We start from the raw sequence: 27,133 nt of genomic DNA, 5'->3' as shown, positions 1-27,133 counted from the left end.
ATACACAAGTTTATTAAAAAGCAAAAAACCCCTAAAAGCATAGTTTCTGGGCAAAGCAAACACCAGAGACAAAATTCAATAATTTGGGGCAAAATGTCAAAACTGACAGGTAAAAGAAAATTTATTCCTCCAAACAATTTTAGTAATTGCAACTTAACTGGATTTACAGTACTTTAGAAAGAGGTGGAATGGCAGAAAAAAAATGATAAAGAGCAGTTCCACTATATTACATATAAAGAAAAACAATGAGATATCTTTCGAATGCTTGCCATTTAACCTTCACAAATTTCACAAAATGTAATAAGCACTAGGCAACTGTAATCACAAAACATCCCCTTCCCTACCCCACAGTATATGCACCAAGTCTACATTATGAAAAATTTGAAAAAGCCAACTGAACTAGCTGTCAATATGAATATCTAGTTATATTTCAAATTCTACAACCATGCCAAAATAGTCACAAGCCAATTCTAATGCAATATCAGCTTCCCCTCTGTACATATTGAACAACTCATGTATATTCACTGAATTTTTAAATAACCACAGATTTTATTTCCTTAACATTGTATTTATTTAGGACAACTTTTTTTCTTTCACACCAAGCAGCATTGTACAATATAAGCTATAGCCACAAAAAGACAGACTGGTACAAGTGCAAAGAATATCTGATTCATCCTCCACTTGCATATTTAAAGATAACGTCCATCTTACACAGGATAATACATAGCCTTCTGATAAATACTACAAACTGATGAAAACCTAAGTCCGAGATGTCAAAAGCTTAAATGGAGTTTAAGATGAGAGGAGTCTGAAGGCAAAACATTTAACAAAGTTCAGATTCTTGCACCTCATTACTGAGGTATTTTGTTTTCAACTCAAGAAATTTGCTAAATTAATAGTCCTAACTCCTGTTTGTAAACTTTTTGGGGATAGTATGTGCCCGAAATAATCAGGAGTCTTAACACTGTTTTGTAATCCCCTTCATCGTAGTCCACAAATCACAAATTAACTGTGGTTAATTTAAAATAAGCCTAACAGCCATGCAATCTCAACTGAAACAAGCTACTTGATGCACCATTTATGTTAAGTTGTAAAATTTTATAACATGTCAATTTTGATATTTACAGATGCATTGTTTTGAATGCTCATTCAGGATGCAGTGCAACGAGGATTAAAATATACTTGTATCTCAAATGTTTTTCCCAACATAAGCATTTTTAAAATGTAAAACCATGTTTAAATACCCTTAAGTGCATGTGGGCAAGTGAAAGAAAAATGTAGAATACAGTTAACATCTAAAATCCAGCATATGATGGACATTACCTTTCAGTGCTGAAGAATGTCATCTATGCCTTGTGATGGTTCACAGAGACACCTGGAAAGGGTTTATTTCCTTTTTATGTACAATTTTGTTACAAACAGAAAAAAATGTCCTCCAAGATATTTGGGCATACTCAAGAAAATTAGGTAATAGTTTCTAATATATCTCAGGCATTTTGGTAATATATATATTAAAATAATAGTATTACTTTGTACAGAAGATTTTCCTTACAGTAAACTGAACTTGATAAATAGTGTACAGATCACAATAGATGTTTGATTCTTAAGGGGCAATCTCATTTACATTTTCTGCATGATAGAGGCACCCCTGATGGATTGTACAAATTGATTTTGACTACTTACAAAAAGCAATTTGTTTTATTACTATAAACCAACATAAAATGACATAAATGCACCTTTTTCTATTAAGTTATATGGCTCAGTTTTCACAGCATGTAATTACACCTCAATCTACCTAAGGCTACTTATGAGAATATCCTGCCGTTGTCAGATGTTTTGCTCAGTTACTGGTTAGCTAACTACTAAGTACTAGTGTGAATTTTGTCACATTGTACAAAAGTGAAGTTAAATTTCTAATTGTCTTCCTATACATGCTTCCATGAAACTTCTGGTAGAATGCATTAACCAAATAATCAATCTGCAGTCAACATCACTGGACTCTACAAAGTAGGTTCTATGGGATTGAAATCCAACCAAACACCATATTCTTGAATAATTTAGATTTCTTACTGTTTAGTGTCTATTGCAATAGAACAGTACTCTGTATTTTAATTTATTTGACTTGTTGCACCTCAAAAGCAGAGTTTATAATACCTGATAACTATTGCATCTGTACCAATAACAGACTAACAGTCTAATTTTAGTCAACTATTTCCTAGTTCAATTACTCTCTTCGCTATTTCAAAAAGGAAGAAAACAAAAGATTGCATTCCAGTAATCTTTCTGCTTCCCAAGATCTCGTGACACATTTCATGGTCTTTCCCAGGAATATGTCAGAATACAAAAAGGGAAGTAAAACTCTCTACAGTACTACGCTATGGTATTTTAAACTTGAATAAATATTAGTTTCAAGTAACGGTCAAAATATTAACATGACTAAGCACTGAAGCTGGTAGCCAGTCAGTGGAAGGTGTCCAATCAGTGTTTGCACTTGAACACTTACAATTTTAACTATATTGTGCATTATTACAGCACTGAACATGTATAGGAAATATGTCATTATTTTAGCGCTAGTCATGCATCAAAGTGCATGCACACTGGAGGATCATCAAGCTCAACTTTTCTTAAGAACCACGGTTCCCCCATTCTGTAAAAAGCCAATATTTCTGCTCACACTTTTACAAGCTTTCATTTTATTACAATTACTCAGTCACAAATTCAAATTCCCACATAGTCACCACTAAAACTAAACAACCTTCTAGATATTCCAAAAGTAAAAACAAACAGTTAATTTGCTCAGGTAAAATACAACAGTTTTTTTAAACTGCAATGTGGTTTCAAAACAGTCAGCAGAACTGAAGAATAAGTCTCCACCCCCACCCACCAACCCCTTTTATAGGTTCTATAGTTACTTAACATGCTGGATAATGTTTTTAAAAAGAAGATATATGGGCTCCTGTGTGCTGCACTGCAATCAATACAGGGCACGAGAATTAGCTCCACCTGGAAAGACAGTACAGCTCTTTGCTGGCCTAAAAACCTTAAAGTCACTCTCAGTTACGTATTTAATCATTTCATTATACTTAGAAAAATGCTTGGCATTGGTCTTACTGCAGTTTGGTTAGTGAATATAATTACATAAAAAATTACTGCAATTTCTTTGCTTCAGACCTTTAAAAAAACATAGCTTTTTTTTTTAAATAATTTGATAAAAGAAAAAACATTGAGCTTCAAGCACAATCCAATGTTGAATTCTTTAACCAGAAAGTTTAACTTTTGTAAGGATATTAAAAAACTTGAGGTACTTTTTAAAACTGGATTAGTAAAGATGTCCCATCATGAATGTATAAAACTTTGTGAAAAAAATTAAAATACATTTTTAAATGACCTACAGTCTATGAAATCCCATTGCATTTTAAATTTCAGTCTTCCTTTTCACATTTTGCTCTCTTGGGTTGTTTATACATAATACATATTTCTTGAACAAAATGTGTAGAAAATGGTAAAATTTACACTTCATTGTACACTAAGTTTACCAGAAAAACAATGTGCTATTGCTTACAATTAAAATTACACACAGCAATAATTCAAATGTATAATAAATCTTTATCTAATGGTATTAGATTACATTGTTTCAATTGCAATTTACAATGCTATAAAACACCATTAAATTAATGAGAAAAAGACAGTGATGACAGTATTTTACCATGTTATCATGAACGCTCACTTAACATACAAAAGACCAGAGACGATCAGAGGAAGAGAAGAGCAGGATTGTACTTGTATAAAGTAAACTGAAGAAGGCTGAACATTTGCATCGAGTACCAAACTGTCGTTAACAAGTGATGCAAAATATTACAAGGATATCACTTGCTGCTGAGAAACTAATCTCAGCTAACAATTCAGTTTTCAACCTTTCAGAATAATAAGCACCAGGGATCAGAACCCACAGAGGCACAGTTTGTGGTGGTTAAAATAGCACCAACAGCAGGCTAACAAATGAATGCTGGTGTGCGCTGCACTTCACACTTCAAAGCCTCTACAGGCTTGCTGGAACAATGACTAGTCCCGATCACTTTGAAAAAAGATAAATAGTTTCTAAAACACCCTACAACAGGAGCCAATTTTTGCAGCAACACTAAAATCAATTCACAGTAGAATGTATTTGCTTTTATTTTCCAGTAGTAAAGAAGCAAAACAATGTTTTCAGGTCAGGCCACTCAAGCACCTTTTGTTTGATGGAAGTGGATGAAGTTGGTCCACATCGTCCTTGCATAGGTCACATTGTTTTGAGGTAGAATTCCTAATTACCTAGAGACAGAAGGGAAAAGTACATTATCTATCCTTCCATTAATAACTGTACCATACTTCAAATTCAAAAACAAATAACGGAATGATTAGGTGAGGTGGCAAGAAATTCCCCATTCACCTTTAAGTATCAACGACAGCAAACTCTTTTCAATAGGTAGTAACTAAAGTTTGGAGATTCACACATCCCAGGTGTAAATTTAATACTAACTGAACAGCAAAATGTTAATGAATTTTTAATTCTAATAAGAAAACTTCCACTAAAAGGCATCAATATTACAAGATAAGTCTTCATATGAAACTCAAATGACTCTAATCAGACTGCAATACTGAATTTTACAATGTTGTGATAATTAACATTAAGCCAGTACATTATTGTTTGAACTTTGTTTAGTTTTGGAAAGCAGTTCTTTTTATTGGTGGAGATATCAGTATTTGCATTTCGGATTTGAAGCATATGCCCACACTACACCAAGAAAAACCATTCCTAAACTGTTCATTAGATATTCTAACTATTTTCATTTTGCAAAGTTGGTCAATTTTTACACTCCTAGAGTTTGCATTTTATCAAGATATCACACGTATAGCTGTACACATTCTGATAAATTGTTTTAACCTTGCACATTTTTCTAACCTTACCTTATAAGACTGATAAAGTACGCAAGTTCTTATCGAGGTTTAACCCCAGAGAAATGTGTAGCATAAGGAGACTGCATGCCAAGTGTGACCCACATTGCAGATGTATTTGTGCTGGACTGAGGGATGAGAGGTGTTGACTGAGCGAGCGCTGAATGTGGCAAAGGTGGGTGATGCACTGTGAAGGAAGGGTGAGAAGCTTTGGGCTGCAGAGATGCAAGCTTCATGGCTAATGCAGTGTTAGCAGATTGAAGCGAAGCAGCTGAAGAGGAGCAAGAAATGGTTGAAGGCAAATATCCATCACTAACAGTGGACATATTCCGGAAAAGGGAAGGATCAGAACTGTTTGAATTTAACAGTGGAGGGGGTGGCGGTAAGGAAATATTGGGGGGAGGTGTGTTAAGTACAGACTGCGTAGGTGCTCGGGTAAGGTAAGGGGCCACTCTGCTCTCAGTGGAAGATAATGTACTGGAAGAAACAGAAAGAAATGAATGGGAAGTAATAGGAACAGTCTGTAGTGGGTTAAAGCTTAACATCGTGCTACTAGACACTGGAACACTGCTGAAATTGGCTCCAAACTGATGAGAAGAGACTGAAGGCACCACATGGTTAAAAATACCTGAAATAGGAGAGAAAAAAACAGCTCAAAGATTTTTGTCTAGCAGAAAGCAAAGCATCAAATCAGCAGCTAAGCCCACACTTACAGCTTTTTTTCCAGCAAGCACAGTAAAAGCAAAAGAAAATAGATTTATAAAAAAGCAAAACAATTCAGGTTACCCAAAGCATAGCAACTCTCCTTTTCAATGTCTAGTATATCTAAAGGAAAAGAAATATACTTTTATACAAAAATATGTAAACAATACTTTTAAAAGATGATACCAACCACACAGTTATTTACAAGTTTTCCTCCCTCCTCTATGCCTTCCCCCCCATCCATCAAATTTTCTCCTCCCAATTTAATCAAATACTTGAATCCCTTTAAAACGTTGGCAAAGTAACCGCTGTTGATATGTGTACCTACATGACTGTTACTGCATGATTCAACCATGGAGGACAACAGAGAGAGACAGATCCCTGATCTCACCAGATGACGTTCACTGTCCAGAAAGGGGCCACTGGATGGCACTCAAACAGAAACCCCGACTGAAGAATTTACCCTCTCACCAGCTAAGAAATCAACTGCAGCACACCCAGTTAGCATCAAAGCAGAGTCAGCTAACTCAGCATGAATACACAATCAACTCACGATAAATCCAGCACACTACCCGAAGCTAAACTAGAGCTTGGAGGACAAGTGGACACAGGTGCTAACTGGTCAAAGACAAATGGCAACTATGCTTCAAGCAAAGCCCGATAGTACCTGGAATTGCCTGTAAGGTAGGGTAGTGAAAGCAAAAACTTGAATCAAGGGACAGTTACATGATGTGATAGCAAGTCTAGGTATCTATGCAAGGCTGAGTTAGATGGTCTCCTCATTTGTGTACAGCTTAAATGCTAACTTTAACCTCAAAGATAATTGGAAGGGTATTTGGACTACACCTGATGTCCTGAACACAAAAAGAGTTTAAATTCAGAACTGTTCATAAAAGGCAGAAATAATTTCAACACAACTGCCAAAAGCAAAAAATATCACCTGCAGCAACTGATGTAGAATGAAGTGGTAAATATAATTAGTCTCTGGGCTTCTTTATACCCTACCCAAAAAAAAATTTTTTTTTTCATCCAATCCACCCTTGAATTCTTCAATGGCTTTCCATATGACCAACTGAATAATCTAAAAGGACTATTAAATAGTGTATGGAATTTGGTTTGATTATTAGTAATAGCATTTAGAGCATATTACTACAATTCAAAATAAGCAATTTTATGAAGCGCCCCAAGATATTTTGACATATTAAAGTGTAACGTAGCAAAGTGTTTACAACATACCATTTTAGATAGGAATGCATAAGATGTTGGAAAATGATTTAGGATTGAACCACAAAGAGATAAAGGCTCAAGCTTAAAAGAAGCGATACACTACAGCCAATCAAACCAACAGTCTGGTAGCTCTTCCCTTACACATGGAATCTCAGACACTGTTATAAATGAAAAGCCATTTGGAAATATGTGTCTTGTGTCAATAGTATCCAGCTATTCTCCTGAGCAGAGACTATTTCAAACTAATTTAAGCATGTTTAACACATTCTTTCAAATACAAGCTGGAATCAAGAGTTTGAGAATCAGAAAGTAGTGGAACCCACTTTTGAGATCACATAAAGATGTCCACTTCTGAAGAATGCTTCGCAGAACTTAGGTGACTGTACAGATAATGCAATGAACCCCAAAATAAATTTTCCCAATCCCCAGAATCTGAGACATTGCATCATTGCCAATTCTTTATCCTGCATCTTTTGATTTGCAGAGGGTGGGATAGGCAGAGTGGTGGCTTCAGACAGCAGCAGAAGCAAGGTTCTTTCCCTTCTCCTCTGTTAGTGGTTCAAGACTCGGGGTTCTTTCCAACCTAAGGAGCCAATCCAAGAATAATCTTCATTGTAGAGCTTGTCACAAACATTCCAAGTCCTATCTCATGGGACCATAATGCAGAAATCCAAGAGGATGCAACAATAGAAACGGGTTTACCACTGCTTTTCCATATGAATGATGGTCCTTTCAAACAGCATCATCAGTACAAATTGGGAAAATATTTTGCAGCAAACAGTAGGCTAAGAATGGAAGATCCTTGAGACTCAACTGGAACTCAATACCTAAAGCACCAATAGTAATGGCTGGCATCAATGAAAAATAAACTGTAGCAAAGGGCATCAATGCAATTTACTTGGTAGAGGTCTAATTTGTATCACTTAGTAATGTTCGATTTGTAACTGGCCAATATTGATGCCAATAGGGATTGCTGTTGACACTCAGCATCAGTGCCAAAAAAGATAGAATTTTGATACCACTTTCGGTTGCAGTGTTCAAATCTACTCTGGAAAGGGCTGTTGATGTCAGAGGTGGAACTGCAATGCTGGACAAACATTCAATGCTGTGTGGATCTTGAAAGGCCAGAATCAGTTGCACAAAAGGGCATGGAAGAAGTCTTAGTTGAGGATGGAACTGGTGTTAATTTCTTATGCGATCTTCTTAAGCACTCCTTTTGGAGGATGACCACCCCAACATGGTCAAGAAAAACTACTAAAGCCATGTCATCCAAAGCATGCTTTGAGGGTCTATAGTGTAAGCATGTGTCATGTCCATCAACATTTTCTGTAGAATTTGATCACGCAGCCCATTACTTGCACTTGATGTGGTACACTAAGATCAATAAAAAGATTTCAAGAGATCAAACAGCTCTTTTTCTCCAATACAAGGTCCAGCATTAAGTTCATTTACTTCTATTCAACTGCAGAAGAAGCTGAATGTACATTAGTATTCCAATAAGATGAGATCAGCATTAAAAAGAGATCAGCTTTTATGAGCAAGTCAAGTACAGAACTTGTACAGTGCCTTGGAATCCAATGTAATCAAATTGTAGATCTGTGCTTAGAATGACAGTTCATAGCAAACTGAGCTTTTGATATATCCCTTCTAGCCCACTAAATGGTGTAGACAAACTGATCCCAGATCTTTATCAGTGCTGTTTTAGAACTACCCACCACAGTTGTTCTAGGACGTGACTCATTCAGAAACTTCTAACCATTTAAACAAGGAGTTCAATATTCCATTTTCCTCCCACCCAACAGACATGCTCTTAAGAAAAATGAATGTATTATGTTGCCTTTCCTATGTATTCAAAAATATTCAAGAAACTGAAAAATGATGCATTTAACTCAGCATGGTATGTCAAACTGACAAAAACAAATATTCACTGCATACAAATGGATGAAAATTTATTTTGCACCTAATACTTTTTGCCCTCATTTGAAGATTTATCTCTGTTTACAGCTAGGAAAAATGATTTTGTACGTGGTCACCTGTATGAAAGGATGTGATGATGATTTTTGGCACTGATGTTTCACCAAAAGAAGCTTGCCTATATATAATATTGAGAAACTACCTCACGCAACATATAAAAGCTTCTGCGTTTGTGAAAGACAAAATGGACAAAAAACTCATCGTCTTGGAATAGACATAGAACAAACATACTCAAGAAAATGCACTACATTGTGTCAATGCAAGATACATACAGGTTGTAGCCCACTCGCAACAGCAATTTGAGTATCATCTGGCAGTCACTGAAGATTTTTCCTAAATAAATCTGCTAGGCCAAGACACTTTGCTTTCAGAATGATTTTAGTACAAAAGGATTACACAGAAATTTACTTATAATATTTGCAAGGGGTGTGATCCAAGACATTTTTTATTAATAGTAATCAGGATATATTGTGCATTAAATTTGGTGCAAATCCCAATACCAGATCTCAATCCTGATTGCCAATATTTAGATGTATTACTACTGCTAACATTATGGGAATTTTTCAAGTCCACACTCCTATTTTAAAAACCTAAATTTGTTTTTTTCTGGTCTTACTTTGGTGTAAATTCTTCCCCCCCCCCCCACTATAAATTCCAAGTTCACATTTATAAATGAAAATAATCTATGCAAATTTGCCATACTGTAATTACACTCTCCCACTATTGATAGTTACTGCAGCAACTAAGTTTTGTAAGTCCCAGCCTCTTAGCTGCACTGCAGAGAAAATCCTATCATCTAACCAGCTCGACAGTTTCAATTTTTACCCCTTTTATACCCATCACCTGACAGGAGGGAGGACACAGGGGAAGGTTAAAGACTTAAATCGAATCTGTCTCCAACATATCATACACTTGCTGGCATCTTTTTTCCCAGTGGTGGATATTGGGGCATCAAGTTATCCCACCATGGAGAAGTGGGGCACCTAATTAACATTTAAATCAGGCTCCTGATGTAAAATTCATTGCTGCTGCACAAGTTTCCTTAGGACAGTGAAAGGGAGGCAGGAGCGGAGTTCCACAATAGCAGCTCTTGTGGGCCGGAGGGAGCTACAGTGCTCCCCCTGCCCCTCAAGGGAGCCTTCTGCCTTCATCCTGCCAATTGCAGCCTCTCTCTCACACCCCCACTACTGCCATTTCCCCCAACTCTGATAGTCTCCATCTCCTCCCACCCCACACTGTGTTTGTAGACCAAATTGCTCTACCCAATACCAATGACCATCCCCAATGGTCCCCTGGTTACAGCCTCCTGCTGCTGGTTTTCCATCCCAGCCACCAGCCAGATTGTTAATTTGGCCAGTTGCTGGGCGGGAAACAGAAGAAAACAAGACAAATTAGGTTATGTTATTTACTTCGTCAGAACCTCTGCATCCCCACAGCCTTGCCGACTTTCGTAACTTTTGGTCTTTCAACACCTTCCCCATAAATACGAGGGCCCATGTCGCTAATTGCCAAACTTCCCTTTATTTTACTATAAATATTAAAAAATGTAAATGTTATACAAAATAAGGGCAGAATGCATAACTAAATCTATCGGCAAATACTTGATCCAGCAATCTATCTTCAGTATGTTCCAAGATGAAATATTTAAAATATAGTAGAAATGCAGGAGGATGGAACTTACAGAGCAACCAAGTACTATGCAATTGGAATCCAACTTATGTGTGCTTAGGAAGCAGACTTTGGATGTCTGAAGTGACATTCAGCCTGACCCTTAGGTTTTTCCAGTTTCTCAGTACAAAATGCACTCAACTACCCAATTAGATAACTGATCATTAGTTTGTCTTTGTCTCACAAGAGGATTAACTGTAGGACTTGTGAAATTGCTTCAAATGACGCGTAGTAATCGTCATCTCTGTGCAGCTACATAATGAAAACACTTCCATTTTGACTGGTGTGAATATAGCCAAAGCATGGAATAATTTCTTTGCACAAATGAAATCAGAAAGCAATTTTTGGTCGAAGCTTGGGTTAAGTTCCACATGGTCATAATAGCAAATTAAGTCCGACTTTATAACCACTAAAGCCAAAATAAACAGTGCAACTTTTCAGGTAAGAGAAATATGCAAAGTTGAAATGGCCCATTATATTAACCAATTTCTCCAAGTTACGATGCTAATTAGGAAGCGACAAAAACCTGTTGGACCCATAATTTTCAAATAGCCTGCAGAAAATACAGGACCCAACTCAGTTATGAAAGACTAACAATCATATGACGCCGTAAACCAACTTTTAATTAATGCTGGTGAACTCAAACACAAGTGGCATTGCAATACATGGCTAGCTGACTCTATATATCACTACTGCACAAAGTTAGTAGATCCCCTCTATGAACTAACTGAAGTGTCTTCTAACAGAATTGCATCATATTTCCAATCAAAAGACAATAGTGATGTTTGAGATATTGGTCATCACTTCTTAAAAATTAGTGCAACAGCCAGTCCTGCTAGAATATATAAACCTCACCCAGAAATCTCTATTGTGGGGACTCAATTAAGAAACAAGGATGCTTCTAATGTAAATACATTTTCATTACAGAACTCATTAAGTATAATATAACCAAATTAAAATCTGCTTGTTTTGATGTGTTATTGGTCAATTGAGTCAAAAAGAGTTTTGCAAGTACATGGAAATGGATTAGTTTCCAACAGTTATTAGGTGGGGACTGTCATTTAGTTTTTACGGTTGGGTGTTTTTAAATTTAGGAGAAATCCAATTAGAAAGTCCTGCCAAAAATACGAAATGCAGTTGAGACTGGCTGAAATTGAGTATCTTTGAACCTGTGCAACAGCAGTTAAAACAAATTACTCTCCAATGCCCATCACCACCCACCCCCGAAATACGATCAGTTGTAACTTAATTCTACCTATCACACTCCACATACCATGCAAAGTCTGTACCACATTAATGGCTACTTGGAGCAAGGTAAGACTGTCTTTCAACAATAACTGACAGTCATGTTAATATGTTTTGGTAAGCAACCTTTGGTCTAGTAATATGCAAATCAAGTGTCCGCAGAAAGGCAGAACCCAGTGTCTAGTCCTTTACGAAACAAACTAAGGACACCAAGAAATAATCAGCAAATTACAGTTGTTCCATAACAAAACCATATAAATCAACTGTAACCAAGGATTCACAAGACGACTCCATCCTCTTACAGGATCTTAAAATATATTATAATACACACTGGGAAACTGGGTACTGATTTGGTAACATTGGCCTTTCTTAGCGGAGATGTAAATTCAAATACACCCTATACTAATGGGTTGAAAATTTCCTCCACCTGCTAATGTCCTACAGGAAATTAATTGGACACAGTTTCAACCCAAATGGGCATGCGGCTACTCTACAAAACTGCCCCTGGTTGTGCATTAGGTCATAGAAAGTTGACTAATAAGGGAAATGTCTCATGGATCACAACTGTGCCCACTCAAACCAGGACAGTCAATGGTGCTCTTCTGAGACTGACATTGTGGCAGATCAGAGTGAAGGGAATGTTTATGAAATAGGGCAACAAAGCTTTGAACTGACAGTACCTTCCTGCCAACCCAAGAACTGTCTACATTTAAATAAATTTATCAAAAATAATATTCTGACAATATAATGCTTTGCGGAGCTTTCCCTTCAAATCATTAAAATGTAGATGCTAAACCAACCTTCTAATTGTGATACTCTCCGAAATACCCACCTCCTGCAGTCCCACCAGCAATACCAGTAGTCACGAAACTAGCAACAGTGCAAGCATTAGTCAATCCAGCTCCAGCAGCTGTAACAGGAACCATGCTTGCAATGACTGGTGTCGATTAAAAGACTGCAACACTGGGCAGTCATCATGGAGCTTGAGTTGCCCTACAGTGATGTGGATCCCATAGGGTACTGTGATCCTGTGGTAAGCTGACCAGGAAAAGAACCTGTAACAGAATTTTGCGATTGTGACTGAATTGAACATAGTGCATGGTTAGCTGTGGGGTAACGGTTGTCTGAAACAGCACCTGGCATGTTTTTAATCACCCAGTATTCCTCCCAACAGAAATGTGGTCACTGGAATTAAAGAAAATGGTTTTGGCTAATTTACATTTCCACTCTCCTTGATTTGTTTTGTTCATCCTTATGTTATATAGTTTTGCATATTTCTCCATTTGGCCTCTCAAGCAATTTAATCCCCCTGCATTTTCTTTACCTTTGACCCCTGACTTGCTCAGCTCATCGCCCTTTGCAACAGTCAACACATCTGGTTGCTTCTTGTTTGAAGAGAGATTTGAGTCAATATTGGAGTCAGCTTTGTTCCTGGTCAGCTGGTACAGTGCACTGGAATTCAGCCCCACCATCTCTGAAGTCTTACGAGCTAAACAAGCACCTTCATTATAATCATGTAAACTGATATCTGTGGATCGTCCAGAATTGTAATTAAAAGTGATCGGTGAGGCTGCATGATGACCATTTTCCTCCACTGTAACTGGGGGGCTGATGTGTTTCCTCTGATGGGACCCCATTTTAGCATCACTGACTGAAATTTCACCTGTAATAGGCCTGGTGCCAAAAGGGGAGGCTTGGCATAAAGGAGATGCTGACTGAGATGCATTGTCAGAGTTCTTGGTCAAATTGATATCAGATATTGGAGAGAAAGTGGATTTCCATTTACTGCTGTTGTCTGTACTACTGGAACTGAGTCCTTGCTTCCGTACTGGTAAACTTCCACCTACGAAGATATAAAAACAAAAAAAACAGTTAGTGTGGGAAGAAACTGGGAGTGAAAGAAACAATTCACATTTAACTTCACTTTCAAAATAGGTTTAAACCAGTAACACATATGAAGTTATTCACTGAAGAATTTGGGGGTGTTCTGGTACTATAATATAATAGAACCAGATCATAACACAATGCGCAAGTCATATTTATAATATTAAACAGACTTAAGGTTGAAATAAGCTTTCAAAAAGTAAACAGAGCTAGAAGTGCAAAAGGTAGATATGGTGGAAGCATGATGACTCCATGACTATATAATATTGACAGTAGGATTTACAAAACCAGACAGCAGTAAGTATAAACAAATAAAAACGGTGGATCACAACACAAATATGGATACAGTGAGGCCAGTTAGCCTATTTGAGCTCTCATTCAGGAGAGAAATAAACTGTCTCTCTTTACTCATCTTCCTCACACACCACCCCACCCACTCCTTCCATGGTTTTTACTTCCATCACAATTTCAGGAAGGACCATTCCAAGCGTCAGTAACTCTGTTTGAAGCTCTTCATGACAAATATCTTAAACTGCCCTTTCCCCCGTTTTGGCTTATTCTAGTACTAATTAGTATTGGTCTGGTCTCCAAATGTTGCTCCAGGTTTACCTGTTCTATTATGGTTTAACATTGTGGAAATTTATATAATATCCCCTCTCAGCCAGCTTCTATCGAAGGTCAAGAGCCCCAGTTTTTCTAGTCCTTCTTTGTAATGTAATTGTTTGATCCTAGGGATCAACCACATGGCTCTACTTTTCCCAGCTTCCATTCTTGAATGGTTTGCTTGTCTTTAAAAAAAAAAGAGTTCAATACTCAAGGTATAATCGCTGTACATTGCCCAACTTATATCTTGCTGATCGAGCAACATATTGCACCATTATATATTGCTGCTCCACAATAATATCAAGTCTCAAACCTAAGATCGCCTCAGATCCCTTTCAACTTAGCTTTTAAAAGAAACCACGCCAAGTGTACATTTGACCCTCATTTTCCCTTTCACTTGTCTCTATTCAATTACATTTGACACTGTTCTTACCCTATTAGGTTTTATCAGATTCCTTTGGTCAGTCGCGATCTACTTCCTCCAACTTAACACTCCTCCAGAGTTTGGTATCTGCAAATTTCACCAGTTTTTGGTGGATTTTTCTGAATCCAAGTAATCAATGTATATTAGAACAGTAGGTTTTGTAGCACCAATCTCTGGTGTGCTCAGCTCTTGTCCCAAATAATATCATCCCCATCTTTCTCCCCCCCATCAGTACCCACTGTTTCCTTTCTTTCAGCCAATGTTTTTTTATAAACACCCAAATATTACACTGAGTTTCCCCTACTTTTAGTCTCAGTTAGATTTTCAAGAAGCCTTTTTTCAAAAAGTTTAAGTACCCAACATTTTCACGTTTTACACTGTTCACTCAGGATGTCAGTTCTTCAAAAAAAGTAAAGGAGATTGTTAGACAGCACCTTTCCTTTTTCACAATGTATTGGCTGTTAGATACTAGATTATGAAGATAGATTTGCCCTGGTGCAGATTAGATTGATCTCCTTTTCTGAATATACATCAGCTTGCTTCCAGTGACTCCTTCATGATGATAGTGAAGTGTTAACATATTTCCTCACTAGCCTCCCTTAGTATGGGATAAATACATGGATCCCCAGGGATTTGTTCATTTTGAGCGCTCTACGGATGTCTAGAACCTCAGATGTCAAAGTTTGTAAAGTTGCTTGGGTTATCACCTTTAATAAAAGGCATGCTATTATAGACAAGTACTAAAGGAAATAATAGTCAAGCATATTAAATGGGCGGCACAGTGGCGCCGTGGTTAGCACCGCAGCCTCACAGCTCCAGGGACCCGGGTTCGATTCTGGGTACTGCCTGTGTGGAGTTTGCAAGTTCTCCCTGTGTTTGCGTGGGTTTCCTCCGGGTGCTCCGGTTTCCTCCCACATGCCAAAGACTTGCAGGTTGATAGGTTAATTGGCCATTATAAATTGCCCCTAGTATAGGTAGGTGGTAGGGAAATATAGAGGGACAGGTGGGGATGTGATAGGAATATGGGATTAATGTAGGATTAGTATAAATGGGTGGTTGATGGTCGGCACAGACTCGGTGGGCCGAAGGGCCTGTTTCAGTGCTGTATCTCTAAAAAAAAAAAAAAAAAAAAAATATTTCGGATTATTCTCAGTTTCATCTCCTCTGAAATCTATTAAAAGTTCTCATTTATTTCTGCACTGTACTCTTGATTTTAAAGCAGTGCAACTTAGTTGTTTCATTTGGATTCTGCACTTAATCATTTACAGGTTACATTCTACAACTTTTCTTAGTGCTTTGGTGTATTTCTGAAGTTTCCTACATTCTTTTTAAGTGGACTTATTTATCTTTCTTTTTGCAATGGTTATGAAGCTCCTCCATGCATCCCACCCCCCTCACTTGGCTTCTTCTTGTCCTTTTAATCCATTTGGGGGGTCATGTTGATTAAGCCCGGGCTTGCTCATCTTCAAAATGTATGTATCCATCCCTCATGCTCCTCATTATACCTTGAAGATACACCATTTGTCCCCAAATGACAAGTGAACAAACATTTTCCTCCAGCTAATGACAGCTGCCTAACCACCGCTGATCCTCGGAAGTGTTCAACCCCAAATTCACATCAAATCCAAGTAAGGTTATGGTTGCCATCAACCTGGGGTGCCATGGTTTTTATTTTCTGTATATATTCACATCACTCACCGTCACCAAGTTGAGAAATATGTTTCATGGCTTCTCTGATGAAATGCATTGTGAAGCAATCATTTACCATTTCTGACTCTAAACCACTTGAGCAATTCATATCAGTTTGATTGAAATCCCTCACTGATATAGCCTCCCTGGTTTCACATAACTTGCTCATCACTTCACAACAAAAATTATCTTTGTGTGTGTAGTTCTGATTCAATTTTTGATCTTATAACATGCTTCTGAAGTAAGTTGGCGGGGGTGGGGGGGAGGGGGAGTGTGTGGGCAGAGGGAGGAAGAGTAGCTGGAAGGAGGGGCAAATCTGTCTCAGTCTTTTAATTCAAAAATAAGTTGCCCTCTGTATACATCACAGCCCTGTTAGGCTGTGGAATGCTGATTAAAAAAAAAAACTTTTTTTTGAAACATTTAGTTGTGAAAAAGTTCAGGCTCACTTCACATTGATTGCACAACCTCAATTTACTTACTTTGGTCGTCATCTCCACACACAGTTGGAATTTCTTTACTTTCGATTGACACAGTGCACTGATTTTGAGTCATTTTTCTTTCAATCCTAAAATAAAAAATACAAAAATTAATGAGTGTTCTATCGACTGTGTGCTGACACCTCAAAGGCAGTAATGTATGGGTTTGGGTCCGTGTGGACCATTCATCTCTGATTAAGGGGGAACTAGGAAAGTCAGCCTCAGCTGCTGAGATGAAACTCATTGCAAGAAACTGCATTGCAACGTAAGAGCAGATCCTTCGGTTCAGGAATTTAACCAATAGTTGCAGAAAAACTGTTTTGAAAATGGCGACATTTGCCAAAACCCTATTTGTCATATTACTGGTCACCCTCCCCATCCACAGTCACTAATGTGCAATATGGCCACTTTATTAAATTGGGATGGTATTTTTTATTTTAAATTCAGATTTTTTTGAAAAAGGCAAAATAGCAGTTTTGTCTGTCAAAATAGTTTAAAATGAGCTTAGGCTACATCAGTTTTAACTATAGGAGAAGGTCTACGTTTGGCCGGAAATAGATTCAGGAATATTTTTATATGCAGAAGACACCGCAAAATAACTTGAGTTTCTTTACCTAGCCAAAGACCGTGTAAAGCAGATAAAGTACTAAATGGGCTATTTGCTTTTAAATAGGTCACAAAGCCTTTACAGTGAGACAACTGAATGGTGGATATTCTGCTAAAGGTATTCCACATTCTTTCAGAAAAAAAACTTTAGCCTCTACACACATTTGAGAGAATCAATGGACACATGACACACAAGGAGGCTCTTCTACCAATTGTGTCTATGCTAGCCATTTACCAGAGCAAACAAAAACTAATCCCACTGCTGTGGGCTTGAATCTTTCTCTACATTAAATATTACTCTAATATTCCCTTAACAGATGCAATGATCTCAACCTCAACCTTTCTCTAGTCCAAGCAACACTTAGGTATAACAGGAAATGTTTGATCCATTAGGCAACATTTTCTCTTGTAGCATAGGCCTGCTTTCTTAACATTGGGAATTTGGAGAAAGGGAGGAGACTTGATAGGTGTTCAAAATTATAAAGGGATCAGGTAAAGAGAAAAAAAAACTATTTCAGCTGGTCGGTGAGATCTAATAATTAGGACACAAATTTAAGATCAGCATGAAAAGAACATTTTTTTTTAAATTAGAGGGCTGTTAGCACATTAAATTCCTGTCAGAAACAAAATACATGAGTCTAAAAGGGAAGTGATAAATATTTGAGAAAAAAATGTTAAAAGGGTATGGGAAAAGGGCAGGGAGAACGGGACGAAAAGGCTAGCTTTGAGAGGTCAGCATAAGCACGGTGGGTCAAATGGCCTCCTTACATGCTGTAAAATTCTAAGATTATACCAAAAAAAGGCAGCAAGCCTCAAGAATAAAAGCAATGTAACATGTACACAACTCCAAGTCAAAAAAATAATCAAATGGTGCACAAGTTTAAACTACTTTCAAAGTGAGTAAGACTATAAAAAGGAGTAGATACTGCAAAAAAACTTTGTTCATTCAAAGTCAACACAAATGGGCTTATACTGAAGTTGAACCATGAACATTGAAATTTACAGGCAAGCTTGGAAATACCATGTTGAACAAACTGTCAGTTCAGCATAAAAGTACTTCAGGTGGGGATACAAACAGTCTCTTGTAAGTTGTCTTTCAGGCAGCTACAAAATGTTTCCTCTGCAATTAGTCCAAGATATGGGCCAGAATTTTAAGTGGCGGTGGAGGCCCTGGCCACCAGCCAAAAAGTCAGGGGCAAGTCCGCCTCTGCTGGGCCTGGAAGCCAGGCAGAGTTTTTATGTGGCCCAGGTGGGACTTCCATCCCTCTGAGGCAGGAAGTCCTGCTTCCAAGGGCTGCTGGCCAATCAACGGGCTGGCAGCTCTCAATCCCAGCAACGCCACTGGGAGCAGTGGCCACTGCTGGGACTGCACCCAGCGTAAGGAGCAGCAATGGAGGAAGTCCCGAAATAGAAGTAAGTGCGTGGGGCCTCGCTGGGGACAATTGACCAGGCCCCGGCGAGGCAAGGGGGCGGGTGGGAAAATGTGCTGCAGTGGGGGGGTCCTTTGTGGGGCACTAGGTGCCCGATCAGTAGGGCACCCCCACCCCCCAAACCCCCAGGAGTCCGCCAGGTTTTATTGGGCAACCCAAGGTGCTGAGCCTCCCACCCGGCACTGGTAATATACCAGCTGCAGCAGGAGGCGGCCCTCAAGTGGCAATTAATTGGCCACTTAAGGGCCTTAATTAGCCTGGGGCGGGCGGACCGTTTGTCACTACTGCCACTGCTCGTAAATTTTCAGCGGGGGCAGGAACGTGATGGGAATGGCACACCACCCCCCCTCCACCTCCCACTCAATTTTATGTCTGCTCCCCCATCTCCACCCCCGCAGGGGGTGGAAAATTCCGGCCACGGTAATTGCACCAATAGACTGGCTCTAATTTTCCTGCCAGAGAACAGGAATAATTAATTCTACTGTTTACTCCAGTATTTTCCAACTGGATGTGCAAACTAATCTTTTGTTGTCACAAGCAAAAATACTGGAAACTTTTGGTTTGAACAATGTTGAAAGATGAAAGTGCTTTGAGCAATAATGGCCTGAAAGAATCTGGAGTTCACTGAAAAACCTTAGTACAGATTGTTTGTGCAACAGGGTATACACAAGTTCTGACAAAACTGCAAATGGTGTGTGCAGTTCTTCGATTCCATCCAAATATATAATGGCTCAATAGGATCATGCCCAAGAAAGAGCAAACAAACAGTTCTCAGCAAAAGAAACTTCCACATAAATTCATTGGTTACAATAATGGATTACAGTTTCCTTGCACCAGATCTAGTTCTGAGTTGAGATTTATCTCCTGAATAAATGATTCAGTTTCCAAAATAAAGCCTGCTTCTCTTTGCCAGATGTTCCATGGATTAAACATTACATCTGTTGGGTTGGACTTCTTATAGAATGACACCCAGCTTTGTTATTCAAGTTCCCATTTGATTACGAAAAATAACATTTCTCGGGAGCCAAAACAAGTCCAAGAAACACTTCTAAAGATCAAGAGGAAAATCTGAGATCCATGTGTGTTCCATGCATGCTAACACGCACACACTTTTCAATGGCTTTAGCCACTGTATATTATGTATTTTCACAGGCAACTGCTGTATCAGCTATCTAAATGTTCCCTATATAATGAACTGTATAAATAGTTGCAGTACCAGTTTAGACACAGAGTAATCCTAATAAAAAGTAATCAATATTACAGTATGCCTTGGATACAATTTCTTACTCCAGATTTAGGATTTCATTGTCATAGAGTCTCACGGAAAAGATGAACTGCGTCTTCGATGAGTAATTTCTCCATCACTCGAGACTACTGGGTTACAGACAAGGTAAACATTCTCGTCATCATGGGAATCCAATCCAATTCCTGGGCCTAGAGGCCACTGGTGCTTTCTAATTCAGGATCTTACAATTTTCTCTCAACAGAGGAGGAGGGAACTTAAACACTATACATTATGGCCTCTAGATACAACCATCAGATTCATAAGTGCATCTTTATTAGCACAAGATCCTGCATTCACAAACGGTGACCATACTCAAAAGGAACTAAACACTCATGACCTAGGAATACTGCCTTAATTTTCTGTTACTAGCTGGACAGTACCACCGGTTAGTCCAGTTGAAGTCCATTTGGCCTCAAATAAGGTAGATGCTGCCACTGGCATTTGTGTGCTGGGACTGATGTCACAGCTAATGACATTGGTCACAATCTTAAAGCAAGACATATTCCACAAAGTACTCTCATTGACTAAAAACAAACATCGTATTGAAAGAATCCTTCAAAAATCTGAGTGGGACGCAGAGGGAAACCTCAGCAGATACTTCACTTTTTCTTTTGTAAGCCAGGCATCTGTGTGAAGGTTCAACAGCTCTGGTCACTTCTCCCCGTCATGCAGGCTATAGTATCCAACAGAGATCATGGAATGGATTTTCAAAATGGGGTCAGGAACCTGACACCCAAATGGTTTCCATGTCCTAACTCCGTGCCTCAGCTGCATTGCCAACACGACATGATCTTCAAATGGTAATGCCCTAATTGGGCAGGAGGTGAGCTCAGCGCCCAATTAGTGGCACCAAGGATCTGCAGCTACCTGTCTGACACCAAAGGCAAAGGCAATCTGCAGCCATGATGTGTCCTGCTGCTGCCTTGCTGACGAGAGCAGGCAGCTCCTGAAAGGGACAACAGAAGGAACAGCTGAGTCAGTGGTACCATAATAGAAAAAATATGTCCTGCGCTGGTCCCGATGCAAGATCCCTGTGGGCCGAAAATATTTCTTCTTCAAACAACAAAGTTAGCCCTCTGCGTGCCCGACAGCCGTGCACCATCATGCACTTGACAGGTATCTCCCAGGATTATTCTTGAAAATTGTGATCCTCGTCCCCCACCCCTTAACAAGCTCCAAAAGGAGCACAATGGCCCCTCAATTGGGGGGTGAGCAGCTTCCCCTTTCCCTCCACCTCCCCTCATTAAAAATTGCAGACTGTTCCAAAGGTGTCGGGCTCTGGAGACGACCTGCAGGACTGCGATTTTTAAATCGCGTCCGCACCGGCTCCCGACCCCACAGCTCTTTCAAAATCTGGCTCCATGTCTCAATATCGGTGCGAAACCTAAATCAGTGCAAAGTTTAGTCAACTTCTCAAACTGATAATAGGCAGAATCCCATGGTTGAGCAGCCTTGTTAAAGATTGGGAAAACCGAAGCCATTGCCTTTGGTCCCCACCACAAACTCCACTCCCTAGCCACCAATTCCATCTCTCTCCCTGGCAACTGTTGACAACCTTCATGTCACATTTCAGGTAAAAGAATTCAATATCATCCTTTCTTATTCCAAGATGAACTTCCGATCACATATTAGCCCCATTACCAAGACCACCTATTGCACCTCCATAACATCGCCTGACTCCATCACGCCTCAGCTCATCTGCTGCTGAAACCCTCACCTTTGTTGCTTCCAGACTTGACTATTCTAATGCACCATTGGCTGGCCTCCCTCATTCTACCCTTTGTAAACTTTGGGTCATCCAAAATTCTGCTGCCCATGTCCTAACTTGCATCAAGTCCTGTTCACTGACCTACATTGACTCCCAGTTAAGCAACACCTCGATTTTAAAATAGTCCTTGTTTCAATTCCCTCCATGGATTCATCCCACCCCATCACTAGCCTTCTCCAGCCCAACAACTCCCATGGATCTCTGCGCCCGGCCAATTCTGTCCTCACGTATCCCCTATTTTAATTGCTCACCATTGGTGACCATTCAGCTGCCAAGGCCCTCAGCTTGGGAATTCCCTCCCTAAATTTCTATATCTCTACCTCTTTCTTCCTTTTAAGACGCTGCTTAAAATCTACCTTTTTGACCAATCTTTCCCAATATGATTCAGTGTCAAATTTTGCTTTATAGCTCTCCTGTGAAGCACCTTGGGATGTTTTATGTTAAATACGCTAGAAACATTAAATGGTTACAGCACGGAAGGAAGAAATGGCCTGTTGAGCCCATGACAGCTCTCTGCAAGAGCAATATAAATACAAGTTGTTGCTATGACAAATACAAAAAGTTTTTTTTTGACATCAGTGGTAGGGAAGCTGCTGGCGAAGATACTGAGGGATAGGATCTATTCCCATTTGGAAGAAAATGGGCTTATCAGTGATAGGCAACATGGTTTTGTGCAGGGAAGGTCATGTCTTACCAACTTAATAGAATTCTTTGAGGAAGTGACAAAGTTGATTGATGAGGGAAGGGCTGTAGATGTCATATACATGGACTTCAGTAAGGCGTTTGATAAGGTTCCCCATGGTAGGCTGATGGAGGAAGTGAAGTCGCATGGGGTCCAAGGTGTACTAGCTAGATGGATAAAGAACTGGCTGGGCAACAGGAGACAGAGAGTAGCAGTGGAAGGGAGTTTCTCAAAATGGAGACGTGTGACCAGTGGTGTTCCACAGGGATCCGTGCTGGGACCACTGTTGTTTGTGATATACATAAATGATTTGGAGGAAAGTATAGGTGGTCTGATTAGCAAGTTTGCAGACGACACTAAGATTGGTGGAATAGCAGATAGTGAAGGGGACTGTCAGAGAATACAGCAGAATATAAATATATTGGAGAGTTGGGCAGAAAAATGGCAGATGGAGTTCAATCAGGGCAAATGCGAGGTGATGCATTTTGGAAGATCCAATTCAAGAGTGAATTATACAGTAAATGGAAAAGTCCTGGGGAAAATTGATGTACAGAGAGATTTGGGTGTTCAGGTCCATTGTTCCCTGAAGGTGGCAACGCAGGTCAATAGAGTGGTCAAGAAGGCATACGGCATGCTTTCCTTCATCGGACGGGGTATTGAGTACAAGAGTTGGCAGGTCATGTTACAGTTGTATAGGACTTTGGTTCGGCCACATTTGGAATACTGCATGCAGTTCTGGTCGCCACATTACCAAAAGGATGTAGATGCTTTGGAGACGGTGCAGAGGAGGTTCACCAGGATGTTGCCTGGTATGGAGGGCGCTAGCTATGAAGAGAGGTTGAGCAGATTAGGATTATTTTCATTAGAAAGACGGAGGTTGAGGGGGTACCTGATTGAGGTGTACAAAATCATGAGAGGTATAGACAGGGTGGATAGCAAGAAGCTTTTTCCCCCCAGAGTGGGGGATTCAATTACTAGAGGTCACGAGTTCAAAGTGAAAGGGGAAAAGTTTAGGGGGGATATGCGTGGAAAGTTCTTTACGCAGAGGGTGGTGGGTGCCTGGAACGCATTGCCAGCGGAGGTGGTAGACGCGGGCACAATAGCGTCTTTTAAGATGTATCTGGACAGATACATGAATGGGCAGGAAGCAAAGAGATACAGACCCTAAGAAAATAGGCAACATGTTTAGATAGAGGATCTGGATCGGCGCAGGCTTGGAGGGCCGAAGGGCCTGTTCCTGTTCTGTAATTTTCTTTGTTCTTCTTTGTTCTGATGGTTGGCACAGACTCGGTGGGCCGAAGGGCCTGTTTCAGTGCTGTATCTCTAAACTAAACTAGGTAGTTCCATTAGTTCTAGAGCACTTCAGTGCTCTGCCCTGATTCATACAAATTTATTCTATGACATGTAACACTTGTCAGCAATTGCACCTTTCCTGGAACAAGTGTGAATCTGTTTTCTGCTTGTATTTGGTCTCCAACTGACCACAAGATACATGCTTCTTGACAGATTCAGGAATTCAAAGCCTCCCTGTATTCTCAACAAATCTACCTTTAAATTCCAGATCAGCAGCAGCAGTCTCAGCAAACATGGTCAAGCGAAGCCTCTCCTTTCTGCTGACAATGTAATTCAATTTTCTATCAGGTGGTTCAAGACATTCAACAGAAAATTCACAGCTTGCAATGGTCAGAGGCCAAAGGATTGTTCAACTAGAACCAGAGGTGAAGCTTTGCTGGGCCAGTAGTAAGGCAAGGAAAGTCAAATACTGTCAATTTTCAAGCAAAAAAATCAAACTACATAAACATTTTCAAAAAAATGAAAAAGATTCCATACAGAACTGGAAAGTTAAACGATACTGGTTTTAAAAAAGGAAGCGGTTTCTCAGGTATCTATAAACAATCAAGACTGCTACTGGCAGAAGAAAAAGAACCAATGCTTGCTTTATTTTAGAAACATAGCAGAATCATTAAGCAAAGACAAATTGCTTTTGGGGCAGTATTCTCAAATGATTCTTCCCTCTCTCTTGCAATAGGATGATGCCACTTGGTATTCATATGAAGGCTGAACCAATGAGGAAGAACTTAGTTAAAACAAACCTTAAGTTTCACAAAACTTAGTCAAATCAAGTTAGATGGCTATTCAGACTTATACTACTGATAGAACAATGCTTTACTGTCTTATAAATTTCATGTAACACACTTAATATTACAGCAATCACTCAAGTATCGAAAATTACAGCTACAAGCAGCAGCATACTACCCCAATAGCTGTATCTACAAAGGGCTGACAAATACTTACACTTCACCACACTGTTATAGGACATGAATCTTAAGATGGGCTGATTTTGATAAATCCGTTAGTCAGGCTTCTACATGTCAAGGACTCTCAGTGCAATACTGCTGCAAACGTTTCTTGTTAACTCCAAACTCCAAAGTATAGTTCCCATTATTCCAAATTGCTTATTTAAAATCAAAATACAACTCACCCCACTTTGTCAATCACTGCAACAAAATTTTAAAATTGGATAACTCAGCAGGTGTGCTAACTAGACAACCAATATTCATAGTAATTAAATGCAGAACAGTTGTACAGCAGAAGAACTGAAGTTTATTTCTACGATTTCCAGTCAGAACTGATGTGTACTAAATTATGAATTATTTCCATTAGTTCTCGCTTCCCTTCATTTACAACAAACTTGATTGTGAGCTTTGAGCTCCAAGGAATATACAATGACAGTGTAAAATTTTAATTGTACTGCATTTCAAATGAATATTCCTTAGCTTCAGTCTCAAGAATTAACCAATTTCAAAACATAAACCTTTCAAAGTTATAAAGATGTGTGTGAACCTCTTCGTTTACAAGAGCCCCACCTTCCATTAATCTGCTCAGTTTCCTCCTCTTGCTCTTCATCAGATGTAAGTGGTGAATAATGAACACCATTGGAGGCAAACGTCTTTTTCTTTTTCAAACTTGGAGGTCCTTCATTATCCTGATGGGGAACAGGAGAGCTCTTCACTGAAGTTTCTGGTGATGAAATTGCTGTTATTTCCAAAGGTTGGTTGATATTATTGACCTAAAAGAACAAATTTAACACTATGATTTTGCAATAGTTCTATATTTGAAGTAGTGTTCCCTGCATTTTGGAAACATTTCATACGCTAAGAAGTTTAAACGCTAAGTGGTGGGGTGTAATTAGTTATAACGGTCATCAATTCATCAAAGAAGAAAATTATAATGAACCACTGCCTTGACTCAGAAATGTGACCCGATCACTTATTTATTCACAAGTATCAAAACAATTCAGACATGACCTGCCAGAACCTTAAATGCCTATCCTACTATTGCCTGGCATTTTTAATGTATTATATAAACTTGTTATAGCAAGACTGAATATCATAAATGCATAGTCTGTGGCAATCATATTCAAGTTAGGTTGAATTTTCTTGATTGGACCGTGTGCAAGAAAGAACTTAAAAAGAGCAGACTGTTTTGACCACAATAAGTATATATTCATTTTGAGCTTAGCATGCAATCCATCGGAACCTCTTCATATTTTGACAAAAACTGTATTGGATTGAACCTGCCATATCTGAAACATACCAACTGAAACTAAGAAACAAGAGATGGAGTCAAGTCCAGCAGGCAATGCAGAGAAGAGCCACAAGGCTGATTCCTAGTATCAGGTATCCAAACTACAAGGAAAGCCAGGACAGACATGGTTTTTGACAAGTTGAGAGGTGATTTTAGTGGTAATAGGATAGTAAAGGTTAATCTGGAAACCATTATAAATTCCACTGTGGGAGTAGGCCAAGTGTTTACCAGCCCAAACTAATAAAAGAAAGAAAGATACAAGACTGATAACATGAAGACTTCTTTTCAACAGCACAAACTTTGAGTGGAAGAGGTGAAAACCGAGGAATTACTCAAAAAAATTAGATGCAACACGGGCCAGGGTTGGAACGAGAGAGGGGGACGAACGAGGGGAAGGGCAGTGGGGAAGAGGCGTGTTTACATCATTTTGGATGGATGAACAAAAATGGCCTGAATGTCGCCACAATTGTTGCAGATGAAGCCAATCACTGTTGTGGCAGTCATTTAAAGACAGGCAAACAAAGCAAAAAAAATTTAAAAGTTAGCTTTAATATAAAATTATGAAAATATAGATTAAGTAAAAAAAATTACTTCCCAAACATATTGTCTTAAACAATCTTGGTTGCAGTCAATATTTTGGGAACTAAGTGAAAACGCACAAGGTTTCATTGGAAACTGTATTCACCAGATTTAGGTGCAGCACTTCAACGCGTTGAGTCAGCACAGTATCTGTACAAACACTCACTCTTGGGTTTTGAGGTCCTTCCCAACATGAGCTTTCCTTCCTCATGCTTCTCCAAAGCAAGGGGCATAAAAGCTTGCCTTTTAACAGTAAACCTACATACAACAGGCAACTTGACCAAGCATTGATACTTCTGCACTGGATAATGCCGACGTTGCCCCAGTAATAAGAGAGTTGTACCCAAAAGAGGATCAAAGCCCTATGG

At 39.1% G+C, this 27,133-nt stretch overlaps 1 protein-coding gene across 9 annotated transcripts in view; it reads right to left on the bottom strand.

Moving 5' to 3' along the window:
• dot1l (DOT1-like histone H3K79 methyltransferase) overlaps positions 1-27,133 on the bottom strand; it is a 111,396-nt gene continuing 84,263 nt past the window's right edge. For 4 of the 9 annotated variants that reach the window (XM_068016322.1, XM_068016324.1, XM_068016327.1 and 1 more), the window contains 6 exons: positions 25,466-25,668; positions 16,831-16,916; positions 13,076-13,594; positions 5,722-5,760; positions 4,948-5,563; positions 1-4,311 (listed from right to left, as the gene is read on the bottom strand). In XM_068016322.1, coding sequence (XP_067872423.1) covers positions 4,977-5,563; positions 5,722-5,760; positions 13,076-13,594; positions 16,831-16,916; positions 25,466-25,668 — 1,434 coding nt within the window. In that variant the 3' untranslated portion in view covers positions 1-4,311; positions 4,948-4,976. Of the gene's footprint in view, positions 4,312-4,947; positions 5,564-5,721; positions 5,761-7,187; positions 8,239-9,541; positions 12,807-13,075; positions 13,595-16,830; positions 16,917-25,465; positions 25,669-27,133 lie in introns of those variants that run through there. The other 5 variants (XR_010969552.1, XM_068016323.1, XR_010969553.1 and 2 more) reach the window with 5 other exon arrangements.

This window comes from Heterodontus francisci, chromosome 36, assembly GCF_036365525.1.
Source record: "Heterodontus francisci isolate sHetFra1 chromosome 36, sHetFra1.hap1, whole genome shotgun sequence".
In the NCBI taxonomy this organism is placed as follows: domain Eukaryota; kingdom Metazoa; phylum Chordata; class Chondrichthyes; order Heterodontiformes; family Heterodontidae; genus Heterodontus; species Heterodontus francisci.
This window is presented reverse-complemented; position numbering and strand designations above follow the sequence as displayed.